This window comes from Brassica napus, chromosome C5 (genome assembly GCF_020379485.1).
Source record: "Brassica napus cultivar Da-Ae chromosome C5, Da-Ae, whole genome shotgun sequence".
Taxonomy (NCBI): domain Eukaryota; kingdom Viridiplantae; phylum Streptophyta; class Magnoliopsida; order Brassicales; family Brassicaceae; genus Brassica; species Brassica napus.
In genome coordinates, this window is record NC_063448.1 from 8322778 (window position 1) to 8339467 (window position 16690).

General features: G+C 35.3%; 3 protein-coding genes and 1 long non-coding RNA gene across 8 annotated transcripts; 3 read left to right on the forward strand and 1 right to left on the reverse strand.

Moving 5' to 3' along the window:
- The first annotated feature begins 315 nt into the window (after positions 1-315).
- On the forward strand, positions 316-3040 carry LOC106390508 (metal tolerance protein 10). Its single transcript, XM_013830993.3, has 6 exons — positions 316-869; positions 1375-1487; positions 1581-1826; positions 2003-2083; positions 2170-2400; positions 2474-3040. Exons 1-6 carry the CDS (start codon positions 680-682, stop codon positions 2813-2815), a joined length of 1203 nt encoding a protein of 400 aa, XP_013686447.2. The 5' UTR covers positions 316-679; the 3' UTR covers positions 2816-3040.
- Positions 3041-3619: 579 nt separating this feature from the next.
- Positions 3620-6710, forward strand: LOC106395434. The gene is made up of 3 exons (XR_001279255.3): positions 3620-4375; positions 4494-4664; positions 5103-6710. It is a non-coding gene; the product is annotated as an uncharacterized LOC106395434 (long non-coding RNA).
- Positions 6711-8099: 1389 nt separating this feature from the next.
- Positions 8100-11888, forward strand: LOC106396151. 2 transcript variants are annotated; one of them, XM_048758175.1, is made up of 10 exons: positions 8100-8480; positions 8668-8866; positions 8961-9026; positions 9104-9145; positions 9249-9371; positions 9451-9549; positions 9623-9688; positions 9761-9847; positions 9954-11010; positions 11197-11888. In XM_048758175.1, the coding sequence occupies exons 9-10, from the start codon at positions 10685-10687 to the stop codon at positions 11684-11686; spliced, it is 816 nt and encodes a 271-aa protein (XP_048614132.1). In that variant the 5' UTR covers positions 8100-8480; positions 8668-8866; positions 8961-9026; positions 9104-9145; positions 9249-9371; positions 9451-9549; positions 9623-9688; positions 9761-9847; positions 9954-10684; the 3' UTR covers positions 11687-11888. The 2 variants fall into 2 exon arrangements, with proteins under 2 accessions (XP_048614132.1, XP_048614133.1); XM_048758176.1 differs by having other exon boundaries at positions 8144-8484.
- On the reverse strand, positions 11812-16687 carry LOC106396146 (putative cyclin-B3-1). Of its 4 annotated transcripts, none has more exons than XM_013836469.3 (21): positions 16364-16687; positions 16044-16083; positions 15898-15958; positions 15795-15827; positions 15624-15678; positions 15474-15522; positions 15295-15388; positions 15110-15145; positions 14798-14852; positions 14548-14593; positions 14354-14438; positions 14154-14208; positions 13637-13924; positions 13435-13548; positions 13195-13284; positions 12939-13100; positions 12783-12842; positions 12593-12691; positions 12323-12501; positions 12082-12229; positions 11812-11996 (listed from the first exon to the last, which is right to left on the reverse strand). In XM_013836469.3, exons 1-20 carry the CDS (start codon positions 16376-16378, stop codon positions 12094-12096), a joined length of 1752 nt encoding a protein of 583 aa, XP_013691923.1. In that variant the 5' UTR covers positions 16379-16687; the 3' UTR covers positions 11812-11996; positions 12082-12093. The 4 variants fall into 4 exon arrangements, with proteins under 4 accessions (XP_013691923.1, XP_013691922.1, XP_048614131.1 ...); XM_013836468.3 differs by having other exon boundaries at positions 15474-15525; XM_048758174.1 differs by having other exon boundaries at positions 15795-15958.
- Positions 16688-16690: the final 3 nt, after the last annotated feature.

Genomic DNA, 16690 nt, shown 5'->3' on the forward strand with positions numbered 1-16690 from the left:
TTTTACGTGACCATGTTTGATTTTTTCTATTAGATGAAGGAATTTGCGAACGTGTAATGTAAAGCATTAGGGACTCGTTGTTTTGGTCCGGTTCTTTGGACCACGTCCTTTTGGCATCACCAATGACCACCTACTTCGTCACCTCCCTCATCAAAAATTTCACTATTAAGATTCCAATTATGTGCACATCTTAAAAAATACACAAGACAAAATGTATTTCGTGTGACCTATATCTATCTTGAAAAAGAGAGAGCACTATGCTTTTCAACATAATTTAAAGTGAAACTATATGATACATGCTCTTATTTTTTCCTCGCTGTTGCAATAACCTGTAACTTTTTTTACCAATTCAACTCCTAATTAAAGCGTAGGTTTGTAAACACTTGTTTTTGTATGTATATATTTAAAAAAAAAAGATATATGTTTTCCTGTAAAATATTTTTTTTTTAATATTGAACACAGAAAATATATAATTGACATTTTAATTTGTGTTGATAAATTAACATAAACAATTATGTTAGAGAGAGTTGTGTGAGACTGGTATACTTAAAACTTCCCTATATTTTCTCATACAAGCAACCAGTTTTGGTTTCTCTCTCACAACTTACCCGGAACCACTTTTTTTTTTTTTTTTTTTTGCTTTTAAAAAATTCCAACGCAGAGAGAAAGTGATCGGAGAATGGCCACGGAGCATATAATCCGTACGTCGGACCAATACAATGTCGAGCTTTTACCTAGCGATGAAGATGCGCCGCCGCTTTCGTCGTCCTGGCGTCTCAGCCTCGACACTTTTCGACTTCCTTCTTCCTCGTCGTCCACCGGCCGTCACGACGGTCGTACTCGCTTTTCCCGCTACTTCCGTACTCCCAGTGAGTTTGTTGTTCTTCGTGTTTCAGTTCTTTTGTTTGCTCTCGTGATCGGCGCTCAATCCGTTTCGTGTGGATCATCGAACAAGGATCTATTATACGAACTTAACCGTGTGCATGAAACAGAATAAGTAATTAAGCAAATGTGTAGTTGTTGGATTATAATATATAGGGGATGTGTCACACTCATCTGTGAGTGAATTAATTCTTCTTCCTTGTTTAGAAATTATATATTGATTGATTCAAGGGAATATTAATCTTTTTTCTTTTGTTGATTCAAAGTTAATCAACTTTTAATGGAATCTTAAGATTACATCTTTTGGAGTTTGATTCCTTTTTTTAAAAAAAATTATGTGGATGCTCTGAATCAGATTCTGTGTAGAGGTTTAACGCCTTGTAGAATATGATTTAGAAACTGTTAAACCCCATTATTATCGAAGATCAAACTGTTATATATCTTGAAAAAGGGTTTAAGCTTATTAATCATCCTCTGTTGTCTTCAATGTAGGGAAGGAGCGCAAAGTCTCTGAATACTACAAGAAGCAAGAGAGGCTCCTCGAGGGCTTCAACGAGATGGAGTCTATCCATGAAACCGGTTTTGCTTCGGGAGCTCCAACTGAGGTCTTTCCCTAAACCCTTTTTTTTTACTCTTTGTTCTAAGGTTTCGTCCATTTAACCTTTAAGCATCCTCAAATTCTTTTTTTTTTTCAATAGGAAGAAATGAAGAAGCTTGCAAAGAGTGAGAGACTGGCTGTTCACATCTCCAACGCTACTAATTTGGTGCTTTTTGTGGCCAAAGTGTATGCCTCTATGGAGAGTAGATCCATGGCTGTGATTGCTTCAACTCTGGACTCTCTCTTGGATCTCTTGTCTGGTTTTATTCTCTGGTTTACAGCTAATGCCATGAGAAAACCAAACCATTTTCATTATCCTATTGGCAAACGACGGATGCAGCCTGTGGTATGATCTTCTGTCTAGTAACTCTTCCTTTTGGTTCCTGTCTATCAAGTAATGCTTTTGTGTACTGTTTCAACAATGACCAGCTTTTTCTTGTCTCACAAGAAATTATACATACTTTTTTAGCCTAACCAGATGGTCACAAAACCTTGTGTTATAACGCTTGGCATTATTAACAGGGCATCATTGTGTTCGCTTCCGTAATGGCAACTCTTGGACTGCAAGTTTTGTTAGAGTCAGGAAGGCAACTAGTCTCCAAGGTACATTTCTATGTTTCCTGGTAAATGCTTTCATCTGTTATTTGATGTTTATATAACCCAATTCTCTTTTTATTTTCTTGTTGCAGAGTGGTATTCATATGAATAGCACAGAGGAGAAATGGATGATAGGGATCATGGTCTCTGTCACCATAGTGAAGTTCCTCCTCATGCTTTACTGCAGAGGTTTTCAGAACGAGATTGTTAGAGCCTACGCTCAGGATCACCTCTTTGACGTTGTCACCAATTCAATCGGCTTGGCAACAGCTGTCTTAGCAGTCAAATTCTACTGGTGGATTGATCCCTCTGGTGCTATACTTGTAAGTAAAAAACTTTGAAATGTGAAATGGTCTTGTGGATTACGAAAACGTTTCTTTCTTTTCATGGTTGCAGATAGCTTTGTACACCATTGGAACATGGGCAAGAACCGTACTAGAGAACGTTCACTCGCTGATCGGACGCTCAGCCCCTCCAGACTTCTTGGCGAAACTGACATTCTTGATATGGAACCATCACGAACAAATCAAGCATATTGACACAGTCAGAGCCTACACTTTTGGATCACACTACTTTGTCGAGGTGGACATTGTTTTGCCAGAGGACATGAGACTGCAAGAGGCTCACAACATTGGAGAGACTCTTCAGGAGAAGCTCGAACAACTTGCTGAGGTGGAACGAGCTTTTGTTCACATAGACTTCGAGTTCACTCATCGTCCTGAACACAAGTATAGTTAGTTTTCGAGCTTTGCAGAAGAACACAGATCAGAAAAAGATTCAGGAGGTGAATGATATGAGTAATCTTCTATCTAGTGTTAGTTCTTTAGTTTTTGTTCTCTTCACTCATTTTGTCTGTATGGAGATAGACTGAATGTCGTTTATGCGAGTGAAATGTGTGTGGTTTAACTATCGAACAATGTGTTGTCTCTATTAATGGCAAATGCACTGTATGCCGTTAGGTTATGAACAAAAACAAGCAAATTAGCTTGATACGAAATTCTGTACCGGATGGATCCCAATTTTAAGGCACCTAAGCTGATCACGGTACAGCGATTTTTATATCTGAAAAACCGGATCCGAACCAAATCCAGAATGTAACATATATCCGAAAATATCTAAACTATAAATATATATCTAAAATATTAGCTATATTAATAATTATAATAATTCAAATATTAAAAATTATAATCCAGTTGTAAATGTCAATATATAAATTATTTTTTGAATAATTCAGATATTTTAAATTATTTTGAATATTTTTGTACATGTTTAGATATAAAAAGCATATCTGAACTGGATATTTCAGATAAATTTAGATTTATAAAAAACTCAATCCAAATCAAAATCAAAAGTTTTCATTTCATTAGAATATTTTAAAATATCCGGATCCGAGAAATATTGAACCAAATCTGATATGAGATTCAGAATTACCCCATTGGTATCAATTTTTCCATATGGATATTATTTGATATCTCAAATATTCAACCCAAAGCCCATCTGATATCTGAATATTATTCGATATCCAAAATATCCGATCTGAACTCGATCTAGTATCTGAATTCCGATGCCTAAACCACATAATCTATCCCTTGCTTATTAATAGAGAAACATTTTAAGAGAATAATCTTTGTTTAGTACTATATTTACAAGTTTGCTATTATTGATGAGATGTTTGTTTAGTACTATATTTACAAGTTTGCTATTATTGATGAGATGTCATCACCTCATACTTACTCATGCTTCTTTTTAATAGACCAACATTTACTAGAACAATTTTAATATAGGAAAAATTGGAAAAAAGAGACACTCTCAGCTTAGATTTGTTATAAAAAGATTTTTAGAAGATTATTTAGGTAAATAAGATTTATATTCCTTTTAATACTGTTCTACTCTTTAATTAACAAAATTATTTTTAATTAAAAATTATAATATTTCAATTTATGTTTTTATTAAAAAGGAAAAAGGTAAAAAACAGAAAGAAAAAAAAGTTCACGAGAGAGGTAAAAACACTCAAGTCGTTTTACCTTACTTTCTTTTTCACTTTACTCCTCTTCTCCGCCGTACCTTTAACACATTATCAATGGCGATTTAGGTTGAGTAGAGAATCCTTGTTTCTTCATCGGAAATCATTTGTCTCTAATTTCGTTTTCGTCTTCCTCCTCTTTGTTTTCAGACACGAATCAACGAATTGGAGATTTGTTCTTCTTCTACGGTTTCGTCCTACTGTAATAATCATCAAAAGAAAAAAAAACTAACTCTCTCTCTGAAACTCCATTCCTCCCCTCCTCTCTTCCGCAGGTTTCTCTTTTCTTTTCAGCTTTTCCGTAGAAATTGAGCAGAGTGTTTTTGATTTCTCATTTTCTTAACCTTTTGAATGTGTAAAGTTTAAATATTTTTCTGTTTGTATTTATAAAAGTGGGTTTCAGTAGCAGAGTAGAAGAAGAAAATGATGACGGTGGTTCACTGTTGTGGAGCGTGACGGTGGTTCATTGTTGCGGATAATGACGATTTTTCGTGGCTAAGAGCATGACGGTGGTTCGTGGCTGCGGAGCTTTGGCATGTCCTCGTTGCCTACAGTTCCAAACAAGTAAGCCTTTTGTTTCTCAGTATAAAGATCTTTGGGAAATATTCTGACTCTCAAATGCTTTCTTTTGTAAGTTATACTTACATGATGTTGGTGGCTTAAATTGACTAGAAGCAAATGCCCTTAGTACCCGCCATTAGAGCTGCAGTTCTCAGAACACATAGCATATCTTCTCACATGATAGCTGTGTTTTTTCATTCAACCACCATCTTAGAATTTCATTTGGTTTTGGTTCTTAGCTTTTGTTTGATAGGTCGAAAGTCTGGGACTTTGAGATGTTTATTTGTCTAGATTCCAACCATTTTTTAGTGGTGTTAATGTTTGAACAGGTGGGATCTAGTTATGTTCTGTTTTTTTGCAGACTAATCTGTCTGCGTCACCATCTTGTGTTGTTCGGTTGTTGGTCTTGAGTTTGGATTACTAATCCTTTTAAATATGCAGATTTTTAGTGCACTATTCAACCTGTGCAAGATAAACAAGAGGAGGCAAGAACAAGCGGCTGATGCTTTTTATCATGTCACTCTCTTCTATAACAATATGCATTGCCACTCCTATGTGAGTCTGTCATGTTGCAGAGTGGTTGAAGCTCAAAAGCTTAGACATCAAGTCTTAAAGACCAGCAAGCAAAGAGTAGAATAAGAGTATGGTTCTATGTTTGTAAAATCAGAAACAATCCTTGAAATCAAAACTTTTAGAATTGAAGCTCAATGTACTGTGTGATTTACTTTAGTAGCTAATCTATAAAATCTCAATATATTGTGTGATTTCGTTTTCATCAATGTATTGACATGATTCAATTTATTGAAAGGTATTTGCTTGAAATTTTTGATACAACATACCAAGAAACATTTTAACCATTCGACCACGCCTTTCTTTGTCTACCACGAAACTCCACTCGTCACTGCAACTAGACATACATTCACCAGATTTAACATAAATTAGAACCATGTTGCATTGATAGAGAGAAGAGATGATTATGTCGATGAAGAAGAGAAAAACACAAAGAACGAAAGAGAAAAAGATCAGGGAAAGATAGTGGGAGGAGCCAAAAAAATGTGGGAGAAAATATTCTATGAGAGATTTAGGGTAGATTTACTTTAGATTTAGGAAACATCTTTAACCGAATATGAAAGTTTCCATATTTTTCGAATTTGCCTAGAATATGTATCCTACCTTACGCAGAACACAATAGAGTAGGTGAGAAATATATTCTTCCTTAAGCGCCACATAAGGTAAAAGGCAGAACATGTTATGACAAATAATATAGATAATATATATCATTTCGTTGTGGCTATATGTCGTTATCAAGCTGTAGGTACACTGAAAACAACTTTCTTGATTATAACGTAACGGATTATAGCTTCGTTAGAATATATAAGAAATGTTAGTTTACGCGATATACCCTGGATATATCTATTTATAAAACTTAGTATCCGATTTCTAGGCTAAGTAGATAACCAGAATGAGTATTCTAACTGTAACTATAAGATAAAATAAAATATGATTCCACTTTTAAAAGATAATAATTTCAATATATATATTGTCATACTTATGTTTCCAATAGTTTTCATATTTTTTAACATTTTAAAATTTCAGTTTACTATTTTTCTCATAAAAGAAGAGTAAAATATATCCAGAATTGCCCAAAGTATTAGAAATTCTATTGTGACAAATAAAAGTTCAAAGAGTCCAATTTTTTCAATTTTCCCTTTGATATATGTCATTGGTAGATAGATGTATAATATGTTATGGATTAATGAAATGACTATAGTTACCAGAGTAAATGCGAGACCTGACTATAGGCATTTGGTCAAACATTTAATGTCTTTACAAGTTACCAATGATGTTTAATGATTATGTTTACAATTATTTTTTTAAACTTTGTATCTCTGTTTACTATTGGAAAAAAATATGTTCATACAATTAATATTACTCCCATAATATTAATGCATTAAATATGCGACTTTGTACTCTATTTTTTTTCTACAAAATTGGATTTTAGGTATTTCGAGTTCAAACATAAAAAAAAATCTAAAGATATAATAATTAGAGATAAGAATGAAAACAAAATTACGAGATGACAATTAATGTAAAATTCATCTACGTAGAAACCATTTTTTGAAAAGCTTAGATCAGAAATCTAGGATCGACGAATTCCTATTTCTCTCTTCTTTTTTTTTTTTAATAATCTCTAATACTTTTGCTTTTAAACCAAAAAAAGGTTATATAATGTCTGTATAAATGCATTTTATTATACAAATGGACCTTTGACAAACTAATGGTCCACTATCGTTAACTTTTATTACAGTTTTTCTTTATATTTCTCTATGTAGTTTTGAGTCTATAATTTTTATATAGGCGTTTGATTCTATACATATACGAGTGAAATTATTACAACTCAAAGATTTGTAATAGGCGGAGTAACTATTTTCATGTGTTTAGTCACATAAGTTATGAAATTCTCCATTTTATATATTTTGTTTATAATTTTATTTTACAAATTAAAAACAAACAATTTTATAAATTAAAAACATATTTTTCCATATATGATTTCACAATTGTTAGATTATGTCATATAAGAAATTTATATATTTAATATTTCAATTAAATATTAAATATATTTTATTTAATTTGTTTTACGGGCAATTCTTCTAGATAGACCATTTTCAAGTTTTGGTCGCAAAAATAGACCACAAGAAGGAAAATGAACAAAATGTTTAATTTAATAAGTAAAAAAACTCTAATACCCTAGATATATAAAAAAAATTAAAAAAATTAAAAATTAAAAAAAAAATTATTTTATAGTTTTAGATTATATGTTTTCAAATTAATTTGTATAAATTTTAATTTTTTCTTTTAAATTTGTTTTTTTCGAAAAGTTTTTTTTTGTTTTTCAAATTTTCTTTTTGTAATTCGAAATTTTTTTTTGAAACTATTTTTAAAATTTTTATTTTCAAATTTTTAATATTTATTTTTATTTTATAAAATTTTAAATTTCAATCTCAAATCCCCATCATTAACTCTAAATCCTAAAGTTTGTATTAGTTAACACTAGAGGTATAAATGTATATTTACCTTTTTTAATGAAACATTTTGGTTATTTTAATCTTTATAGTCTATATTTATTACATAAACTTTTTTTAGTGCTATCGTGTGATATTTCCCATTAATCCTGGCATATAGTCTTTTAGTAAAGTGCACTGTGTGTTGTTTGAATTCTGTTTGAAGCTAATTAATTGACTTTACATAATCTCATTTCGGTCTATAAGAAAACTAATTTAAGACCATGATTATCGCAGGTTCTAAGTGAGGGTTTTAAACAAAATTTGTGATTTAATTAAATCAAAAGAAAAGAAAAGGAGAATTACCGATCCTTAACGGGGTGTTTTGGAAACCGATTTTTAGGAGAGTTTTATAATTCAGCATCTCGGTTTTTTGTTTTTTTTTTCTTTTTCTTTTCTCTCTTCCTTTCCTTTTCTCACCGTTTCTTGACTTCTTGTGTTCTCCAGAGGAGAAAAATCCAAACCGACGAAGGACGAGGACTGATGGCGTCTCCTCCGACTTGTCTACGTCGTCAGAAGAAGGATCGAAATCCACCACCAATCGACGAATCTCTCGGAACTGATGGCGTCTCCTCCGACTTGTCTCGTCTTCCATCTCAAAAGAATGATCAAAACCCATCACAATCGACGACTCTCTCGGTCATCACGGCGTCTTGTCCGTTGGTTCTCGTCTTCTCCGACGTACGACGACTCTATCAGTCCTCATGGCGTCTCCTCCTCCGGCGGGCGATGTCTTCAGTTTGGAGATCAGCTTCTGGTAAGTATGTAACTTTCTCACCTTTATCGTCTGGATTAGTGTGCTTAATTGTTGCCCTTTGATTCATGTAACCGAGGAATTGTTTTACATTTTGAAGCTTTCAGTTAATTAACTTGAAGCTTTCCTACGCAATGCTGTGGTTTTGATAATTATCAGATAAGCAGCTCTGTTTCTCCTCATATTCCAGGACCTATCAAAGCATATGCTTCACCGACAGCTGAAACAGCTCGACTCCAATGGTGCATGATTCCACCGCTATTGTGAATAGTAATAATGGTTGAGAAGAGAGCTCTCTTTCTTCAAGCGCTGACATGGAGAAAAACATAAATGATCTGAAAGGGAAAGATCTGCTTAAACGGCTTCACGAAGTTGGCACGCTTGCGCAGGTATCCTGTTGCTACTACTGTTCTTTAGCTTATGTTTGGTGTTGATGTGATAAAAAAAAACATAACTAGCATTGTGATTCCCTTGATTTTCCAGATTTCAAGTATCCAAGGAGATCAAGTTATCCTCGTTGGTCATAGACGGCTTCGCATAACGGAGAAGGTAAGTCGTTAGAGAAACATGATTCATATTCTGTAGAATTTTTTTTGTTTTGAAATAACTTTATGTTCTTTATTCAGGTGAGTGAAGAGCCACTTACAGTCAAAGTCGATCATCTTAAGGTACATTTCTGCTTCTATGCTTTTCCTCGTATAAGACTTTTGATTGATTTTCCATTTTGGAACTCTGTAAGGAATGTAACCTTTTTTATTGCGCTGTGTGCAGGATAAGCCGTTTGACATGGACGATGATGTCATCAAGGCAACATCCTTTGAAGTTATTTCAACGCTTAGGGATGTACTGAAGACAAGCTCACTGTGGAGAGACCACGTCCAAACATATACCTAGGTATTTTATTTTCTCTTCATGATAAAAAAAAAGTCTCAGGATACAAGTATCTTAGTAGATGTCTTTCAAACTTGTGTAGCATACAGGTGAATTCACTTGTCCATGATTAGCGGATTTTGGAGCGGCTATATGTGGTGCAAATAGGCATCAAGCTCAAGAAGTTCTTGAAGAACTTGATGTAAGGAGTTTCACTATTACTGGTATTACATGCTTAGTCAAAACCTCATCTCTTTTTTTTTTGCTCGAACCAGGTTCATAAACGTCTGCGGTTGACGCTGGAATTGATGAAAAAAGAAAGGGAAATTAGCAAGATTCAGGTAAGGAGCTCCCTAGCCGATAGCTGTTTGAATGGGCAATAGGTTCTTATTTTTTTTTAATCCCTTTTACAGGAAACTATAGCAAAAGCAATTGAAGAAAAAATTAGCGGTGAGCAATGCCGTTACTTGCTAAATGAGCAGCTCAAGGCTATTAAGAAGGTATTCTTCACAATTTTTTTCTTGCTAGTTCCGTCCACATACAAGGTCTGTGTAGAATATTAGCGTATTTGGTAGTCATTTGTAATTCTGAAGTGATCCAATGCAGGAGCTTGGTGTGGAGACAGATGACAAATCTGCACTGTCTGGTGAGTACTAACTTAAAGTATCTTCATCTTCAAGTAGTCATTGTATATCCACATAAGAGATTCACCATGCATTCATGAGACGTCAGTGTTTTTAGTAACTGCAACTTATAGTAATGAGACCACTCATTATCATCAGAGTCACGTAGCATGTTCTGTTTCAAACGGAAACAATACGTGACAGTGATAGCAATGAGTGTTCCCGCTATCATATTGAGGTTTTCTTCTAAGAATGGCATTGACATTGGCATTGAGACGATTAAGTAAAGTTTTCTTGTTTTCTTCTTGAGTAACTGATCTTCCTCAATTCTTCTAAAAAAATTAATTTTTTTTTTAAGAACTCTTAATTAAGAAATTCCCATTGGACCACTCAAAATGAGAGTTTCTTAACTAGAGTTCTTAAGTCTACTTAAGTACATTTATATAATTAAATAATCATTAAGAAATCCAAGTGGGTTTCATGGGATAATCATGCTCTAATCACAAAACTGAAAATAAAGATAAAGAAAATAAAATAATGAAAGTTTAAATTAAAACCACTCAAAAGAGAAGAAAAGAGCTTGGCTATCTATCTTCCAACAAAACTTCCGTGCTTCACTGCTCTTCTCAACCAGACATTCTCTAAGCTCAGAATCTTCGCCGTGAAAACGTAAAGAAGAAACACAAAGACCCAGCTCTCAGAAAACCAGCAGCCATGTCTTTTCTTCTCTCTAATCTATCACCTTCGATACTTCTTCAAACCGGAAAATCCCCAAACCTTAGACCCATCTTCACTCCATCTCAATCGCCATCGTCTTCAACAGGCTACGTGTTTGATGAAGATAGTCTCTCTACACTCTCCCTTTCTTCCGTCCAGTCTCCTCCTCTTCAAGATGCCCAGGTTAAGACAAAACCCACTCCTCAAGACAAGCATAACCACGACAGAGATGAGTTCTACATCAATCTCGGTCTCGCTGTCCGTACGCTTCGTGAAGATTTGCCTTTGATCTTCGCTAAAGATCTAAACTACGACATTTACAGGTCAATTTTCTCATCTGGGTCATTTGATTTTTAATGATAATGGATGAAAGAACGAATCTTTGGATGCAGTTTTTTTTTTTTTAAGCTGTTAAGCTGAATCTTTGGATGCAGTTTACAATAAAGATCTTACCTTTGAACTTCTCTTTGTGAATATTGCAAATTTAGATTCTTGAATGTGTTTCACAGGGATGATGTAACGTTTGTGGATCCAATGAACACATTCCGTGGGATTGAGAACTACAAGTTGATCTTCTGGGCACTCAGGTTTCACGGGAAGATATTGTTCAGAGACATCTCACTTGAGATTTTCAGGGTATGGCAACCATCAGAGAACATGATTCTCATCAGGTGGACTCTCAAGGGAGTGCCTAGAGTTCCATGGGAAGCTAAAGGAGAGTTTCAAGGCACTTCTCGGTATAAACTCGACCGTAATGGCAAAATCTATGAGCATAAAGTCGATAACTTGGCTTTCAACTTCCCTCATCAGCTCAAACCCGCAGCTTCGGTTTTGGATTTGGTCACTGCTTCCCCTGCAAGTAGTCCCCATCCAACCTTCTTTTCCGGTCCTGTCGACTCGTGTTCATCTTCATGGATCGAGTTCTACCAAGCGGTGAGCCAGACAGTGGACAAGACAGATGATATGCTTGTGACAGACAGACTAATCACATGCTCGTAGTGGAAGTACAGTTGTTATACACATACTCAGAGACACATCCTTCTCGGGTGTATATAGGTTTTACATTTGAAGGTTGTATAATATAATATATTGCGAGTAGATCTGGTTGACTTTAAGCTTTTGAGGAAACATAAAAGTGTAATGTCATTGCAGAAGCTTTATACAACTTTGTCACTACATTGGAGTTTTGTCTTTGTGATCATTTGAAATATTAGAAGCACACAGCAAAACAACATACACCTAATCAAGAATCACCATTAGCCTGAGTTTTGTTTTAAAATCTGGCTAGAGCCTATGTAGATGTATCTCCCTGCAGTTTCCGAGTAAGCATGAATAAGGTTCAGTTCAAATAAAGGAAGCGAAAAGAAAACAAGTTTCCAGCAATATGAACATACCTTTAGATTGGTTTAGAGAGGAAGCTTGTCCAAGGGTTTCAAGACTGCGACGTTACTTCGTTCTGATTTCATGTACTTGTCGTAAGTGACCCTCAGTTTTCCTGTCTTCGCAGCTTTATGGAACCTTAGGATCATGTCAGAACAATCCCTGTGATAAAACAATTGTATACAAAGGAGTTTAACCATTGTAATCAGTCAAGTGATCTGCAAGATGTTGATTCTAAAGAGACAGTTTACTTACTTCATTTGGGAGACATTGTAGTGGGTATGGCTGTTTAGGAGCGCGGTCCAAACTGGAGTCATATGTAAAGTGCAGCGTGCTACATAGATGGCTGATGCGCAGAGCAACGAAGGCTTGAACTTCAAAGCTTCATACTCAACCAAGCACAGCTCTATTAGGTAGAAGGAGAGTTGTTGAAGCTGACAAAATTGTAGTATCAAATGCCTGCTTAGTCATACATGTTTGTTTTTACAGTTTATACAGCTTATCAGATACTAGTTCCACCCATACCTTCTTGTTTGATTGAGCAGCTTTTAGGAACCTCAACATGAAAACGTAAGGGGTCGCTTCATTCAAACGGAACTTTAACTGTTTGAGCATAGTCCTCTCCTAAAAAAAGAAAGAAGATTAACAATGCAACGACAAATAATTGTCAAAAAATGGCTACAGAAGTGGAACCATAAACAGAGTTTATTTATACCATTCCCAGGATTTGTTCTCTTGTGTAAGTTTCTGCGGAGATGCTAATCAAGTCTTTGATCTGCACATGGACATATACAATAGATTCTGTAAATTTAAGTTAGAAGCCATATGGAGTTGAGGAGAGGATTTGGCTTTCAGGATTAGTGTCACTTACCCTAGGATGCCAATAGTCCTCGTATTTAGAGGCAAGTAAGAGCGCAGTAAGACCAATCAATTGCATCTCATTTTTCTGTACTGGAACTTGGGAGAGGTAGCGATCCAATAAATTCATTGTGAGGTAGAGAGTCTCATGCATCAGATCAAATTTGGAATGAACCTGCAAACAAATAGGCAATAGCGAGATATATGATTCAGAAACTGAGTAGCGAAAATAGTAAGTCGAAATGAAAAGGATAAAAAACTGCACTCACTTCGATAAGCCAATTTATCAAAATTCCACGCGTAACAGGACTAACTTTTGTCTGAGTTGACAAGTAGTATCCCAAAGCTGGATTTAACGCCTGCAGCAGCAGCATTTCAAGTCAAAACTACTGGAAAGCTTAAATTCTTCTTGTGGAATTTAAGCTTAAATTCTTCTTGTGGAATTTATTCAATATTCAAGAGCATAAGAACAAGTTTAGTATAGTATGTATGTGGAACAAGTGGATTACCTCAGCAGTCCAATAGAACTGATATATGTCGTCCACGTATTCTGCAACTTCTAGCTGATTGGATTCATCATCAATGTTTGGAAGTTTTTCTTGCTGTGCAGTCTCATCATTTTTCTTATGGAGTTGCAAGTAAAGTTATTAGCAATATTGGAAAGAAAAAAACAGGTCACACACACAATTGCTAGAAGATTTTTGTGTGTACCTTCGATCCAGTTACTAGTAGAGATGTGAAAGACTTTCTACGTTTTGATTTTGGTCTCGCTGTAACGTCCAACACTTTCGTAGAAGAGTCTTTTTTTACATTAGATGAACTCTCTCCTTGAGTATCTTCTTTAGGACCTTCTGTTTCAGTCTGTTCCGGAATTGACAGTGCCGATGCAGCTTCTTCAGGTGAAGGGACCGAAAGAAAAGATTGTGATTTGCTTTTACCGACCGGGGGCTTCTTAAGAGGACTACGGTTTTGCAGCGAGGTCCTCACAGTTGTCTGGATCTTTAGTGAGAGAGAAAGCGTATTAGATATATACTAAACTAAAAATCTCAATACGACTGTGGCTATTGGCAGATGAAATGATCAGAATAATAAGAGCAAACAAAACAAAAGACTGATCTAGCAGTTCAATGATGGTAGACAGGGCAAAAATATTGTTGAGAGATCTTCATATAGTGTTGGCTTTTTATGAGAAGGAACCACTTGCATACAAGGAATTAATGTATATTACCTTGATAGATTTCCTTGCGATACGGACCTTATTCTTACTCTGGTTGGTTCCGTCCCTGACCATGCAAAGAAAATGAACTTAGCAGCGTATATCTCAGGCTGCAGCTCACAAATGATATAAAAAAATTCTGGTTCTCAAAGATGAGAAGCATCAGCTTCACTTCTGAAGTGATGATGTCAGAAACAAGCATATTTACTTACGATGGTATAGTACTGACACTTGTCCGTGTTTTCCAGGTAAAGCTTCTGGCACTGCTTAGCTGGGCTTTGTTGCTGACTTTACCGGCTGAAACAATACAACCTCCCTCATATCAGATACTGAGCCAATTACCTTACAACTCTAACATACAAATTTCCATTACACATCGGAAGTTTAGAAAAGAAATCCATGTTACCTAGACCTTGACCCAATTGTTTTGAATCAAAGCTTGAGACATTTTCCTGCACGAAAAAGGATGGAGGAAACAACATCAGGTATTTTGATTAATCAAATTCATGATCTAAGTCGATATTTGCTCTAACTGATATGTATATTAATTGCGATACTCTAATTAATATCATAGATTCCACATGCATGTAGTTATGTTGAGTTGAAAGCATACGCCTATACGGCCTGAATATAGTTTACCAAAACAGTTGTTGTACCTTGGTAGATTTTTTCAGTGAAATATCATGAACTCTGGCAGAACCAACTGAAATCCTACACACAGAAAGGTCAATTAGGACAGAATCGTCAACTCAAGTCATTGTCAAAAGTGAGATAATTTATACATGGAACCACGTAGATTCTATCTGCAAAACCTAGTTGACCAAAAAGAAATGGAAGAGGACGATTCATTGACAAAAGGGCTTCCTAGCAAAGGCTTCCATTCTCAGAAAAATATGCTTAATGCAGAGAAGCTACTAATCTCAATGTATAGATTTAACGCTCCTGTATGTATGTGATGTACTGCATACCTTTGCGGATTTGCACATTTTACACCCTTCCATTTCCTGCATTGTTTCATGTTCAATAGAACGACTTTAGAACAGAAGAAAGACATGCTTCCTAAACAATCAGTTTGATTAAGAGGACAATGGTAAACTGTCAAACTGATCCACGAGAAAGCACGAAAAGAACCCTTAAAGGTAAGCAAACTTACATGGTACTGCTGCCAGAAAGCGCTGGCCTTAAAGTGTTCCCACCAACATTACTCAAATCAGCCAATGCTTTTCTTGTGACCTTAGTATATTTCTCTGGAAAAGAGACACAGTTTCAGAGTTTAACTTAAGAAAAAACACATCCCCGAAATATAATGATAACTCTCGGCTATAAGCTTACCAGAATTTTCATTACTGCTTTTGTTCTGGCCCGTGACTCTTGAAGTTCCCTTCTATTTCAATAACAACAAAAAATGCACTTACATGTTAAATAATTGCATAAGAGATCCTACAATCCATTGAACTCAAAAAGATAAGGAAAAGGATAAACCTTCATATTGTTAGTGTTAGAAGTTGCTCCACTGCTAATTGTCACAGATTTTCTCCTAAACAACGTAAAAAGCAGAAGATTAATTTTCTTAAAACTTAGTAATGTCTAATCTTCAATGTTCTAAGACAAATATGCACCAGTAAGAGAGACATAATTGTATTTTAAACAAACCTTAAAGGAATACGAGTCTTGTGTGCAGCACCTCTGCATAAACAGGCAAGAGTATCACTCAGATTGAAAGATGAACAAATACTCCCACAAGAGATGAACTTACACTTTACAAGCTGGATCAGTCTTCTGTGTATCGGTATACACTTTGAAACTCCTAGTACATGCTGTTCACAAGTATATATACATATTTTTAGAACTGAACCATTTGTTGAATGACTGATCATGATTAACGAATCACCAGGCACTTACCTCGGTTCCCAAGGATATCATCTTTACCTAGTCGTGGTGCCTACGAACAAACAAAACCAAGAGTAACTGAAAGTAAGAACTCAAAAGCTAATGTATTCATTCGATTTCTTTCAAATTGAATCATTGAAGAGGTCTGAAACCTTAACACCTTATATCAAAGATTTCAAACCCTAATCTCGATCAGAATTACGAGAACGATGGTTATCTCAATTGTAACCTTACGAAAACAGGAACAGTCCCTCGATCTCAAACTCATCTCCTTAGAACGTGAAAACAACCCTAATCTTGAAGAAAATTAATGATTTTCAAGAAAAAGTTACCTTCGCGAACGCCATTGTCCTTCAATCTCCAGATCTTCCGCTTATTCAGACTCAACGAGAGAGAGAGAGACAGTGAGTGACGCCGCTCCTTCGAATTTTGAAATATAGCTCTAAAAAGATCTACGATTATGCCCCTGCGTTATGGGATAACGAGCAACTCGAAAAAGGTGACTATCTGTAACTTTTGGACCTTACCCGTGGCCCAGTAAGGCCCATCAATTTATTGTTCAACTAAACATAAACCGTAAATAAATCAACCGGTTTAAAAAACAAAATTCGATTTGATTCGGTTCAGAATTGTATAATTATGTTTATTTCGCTCCTAAA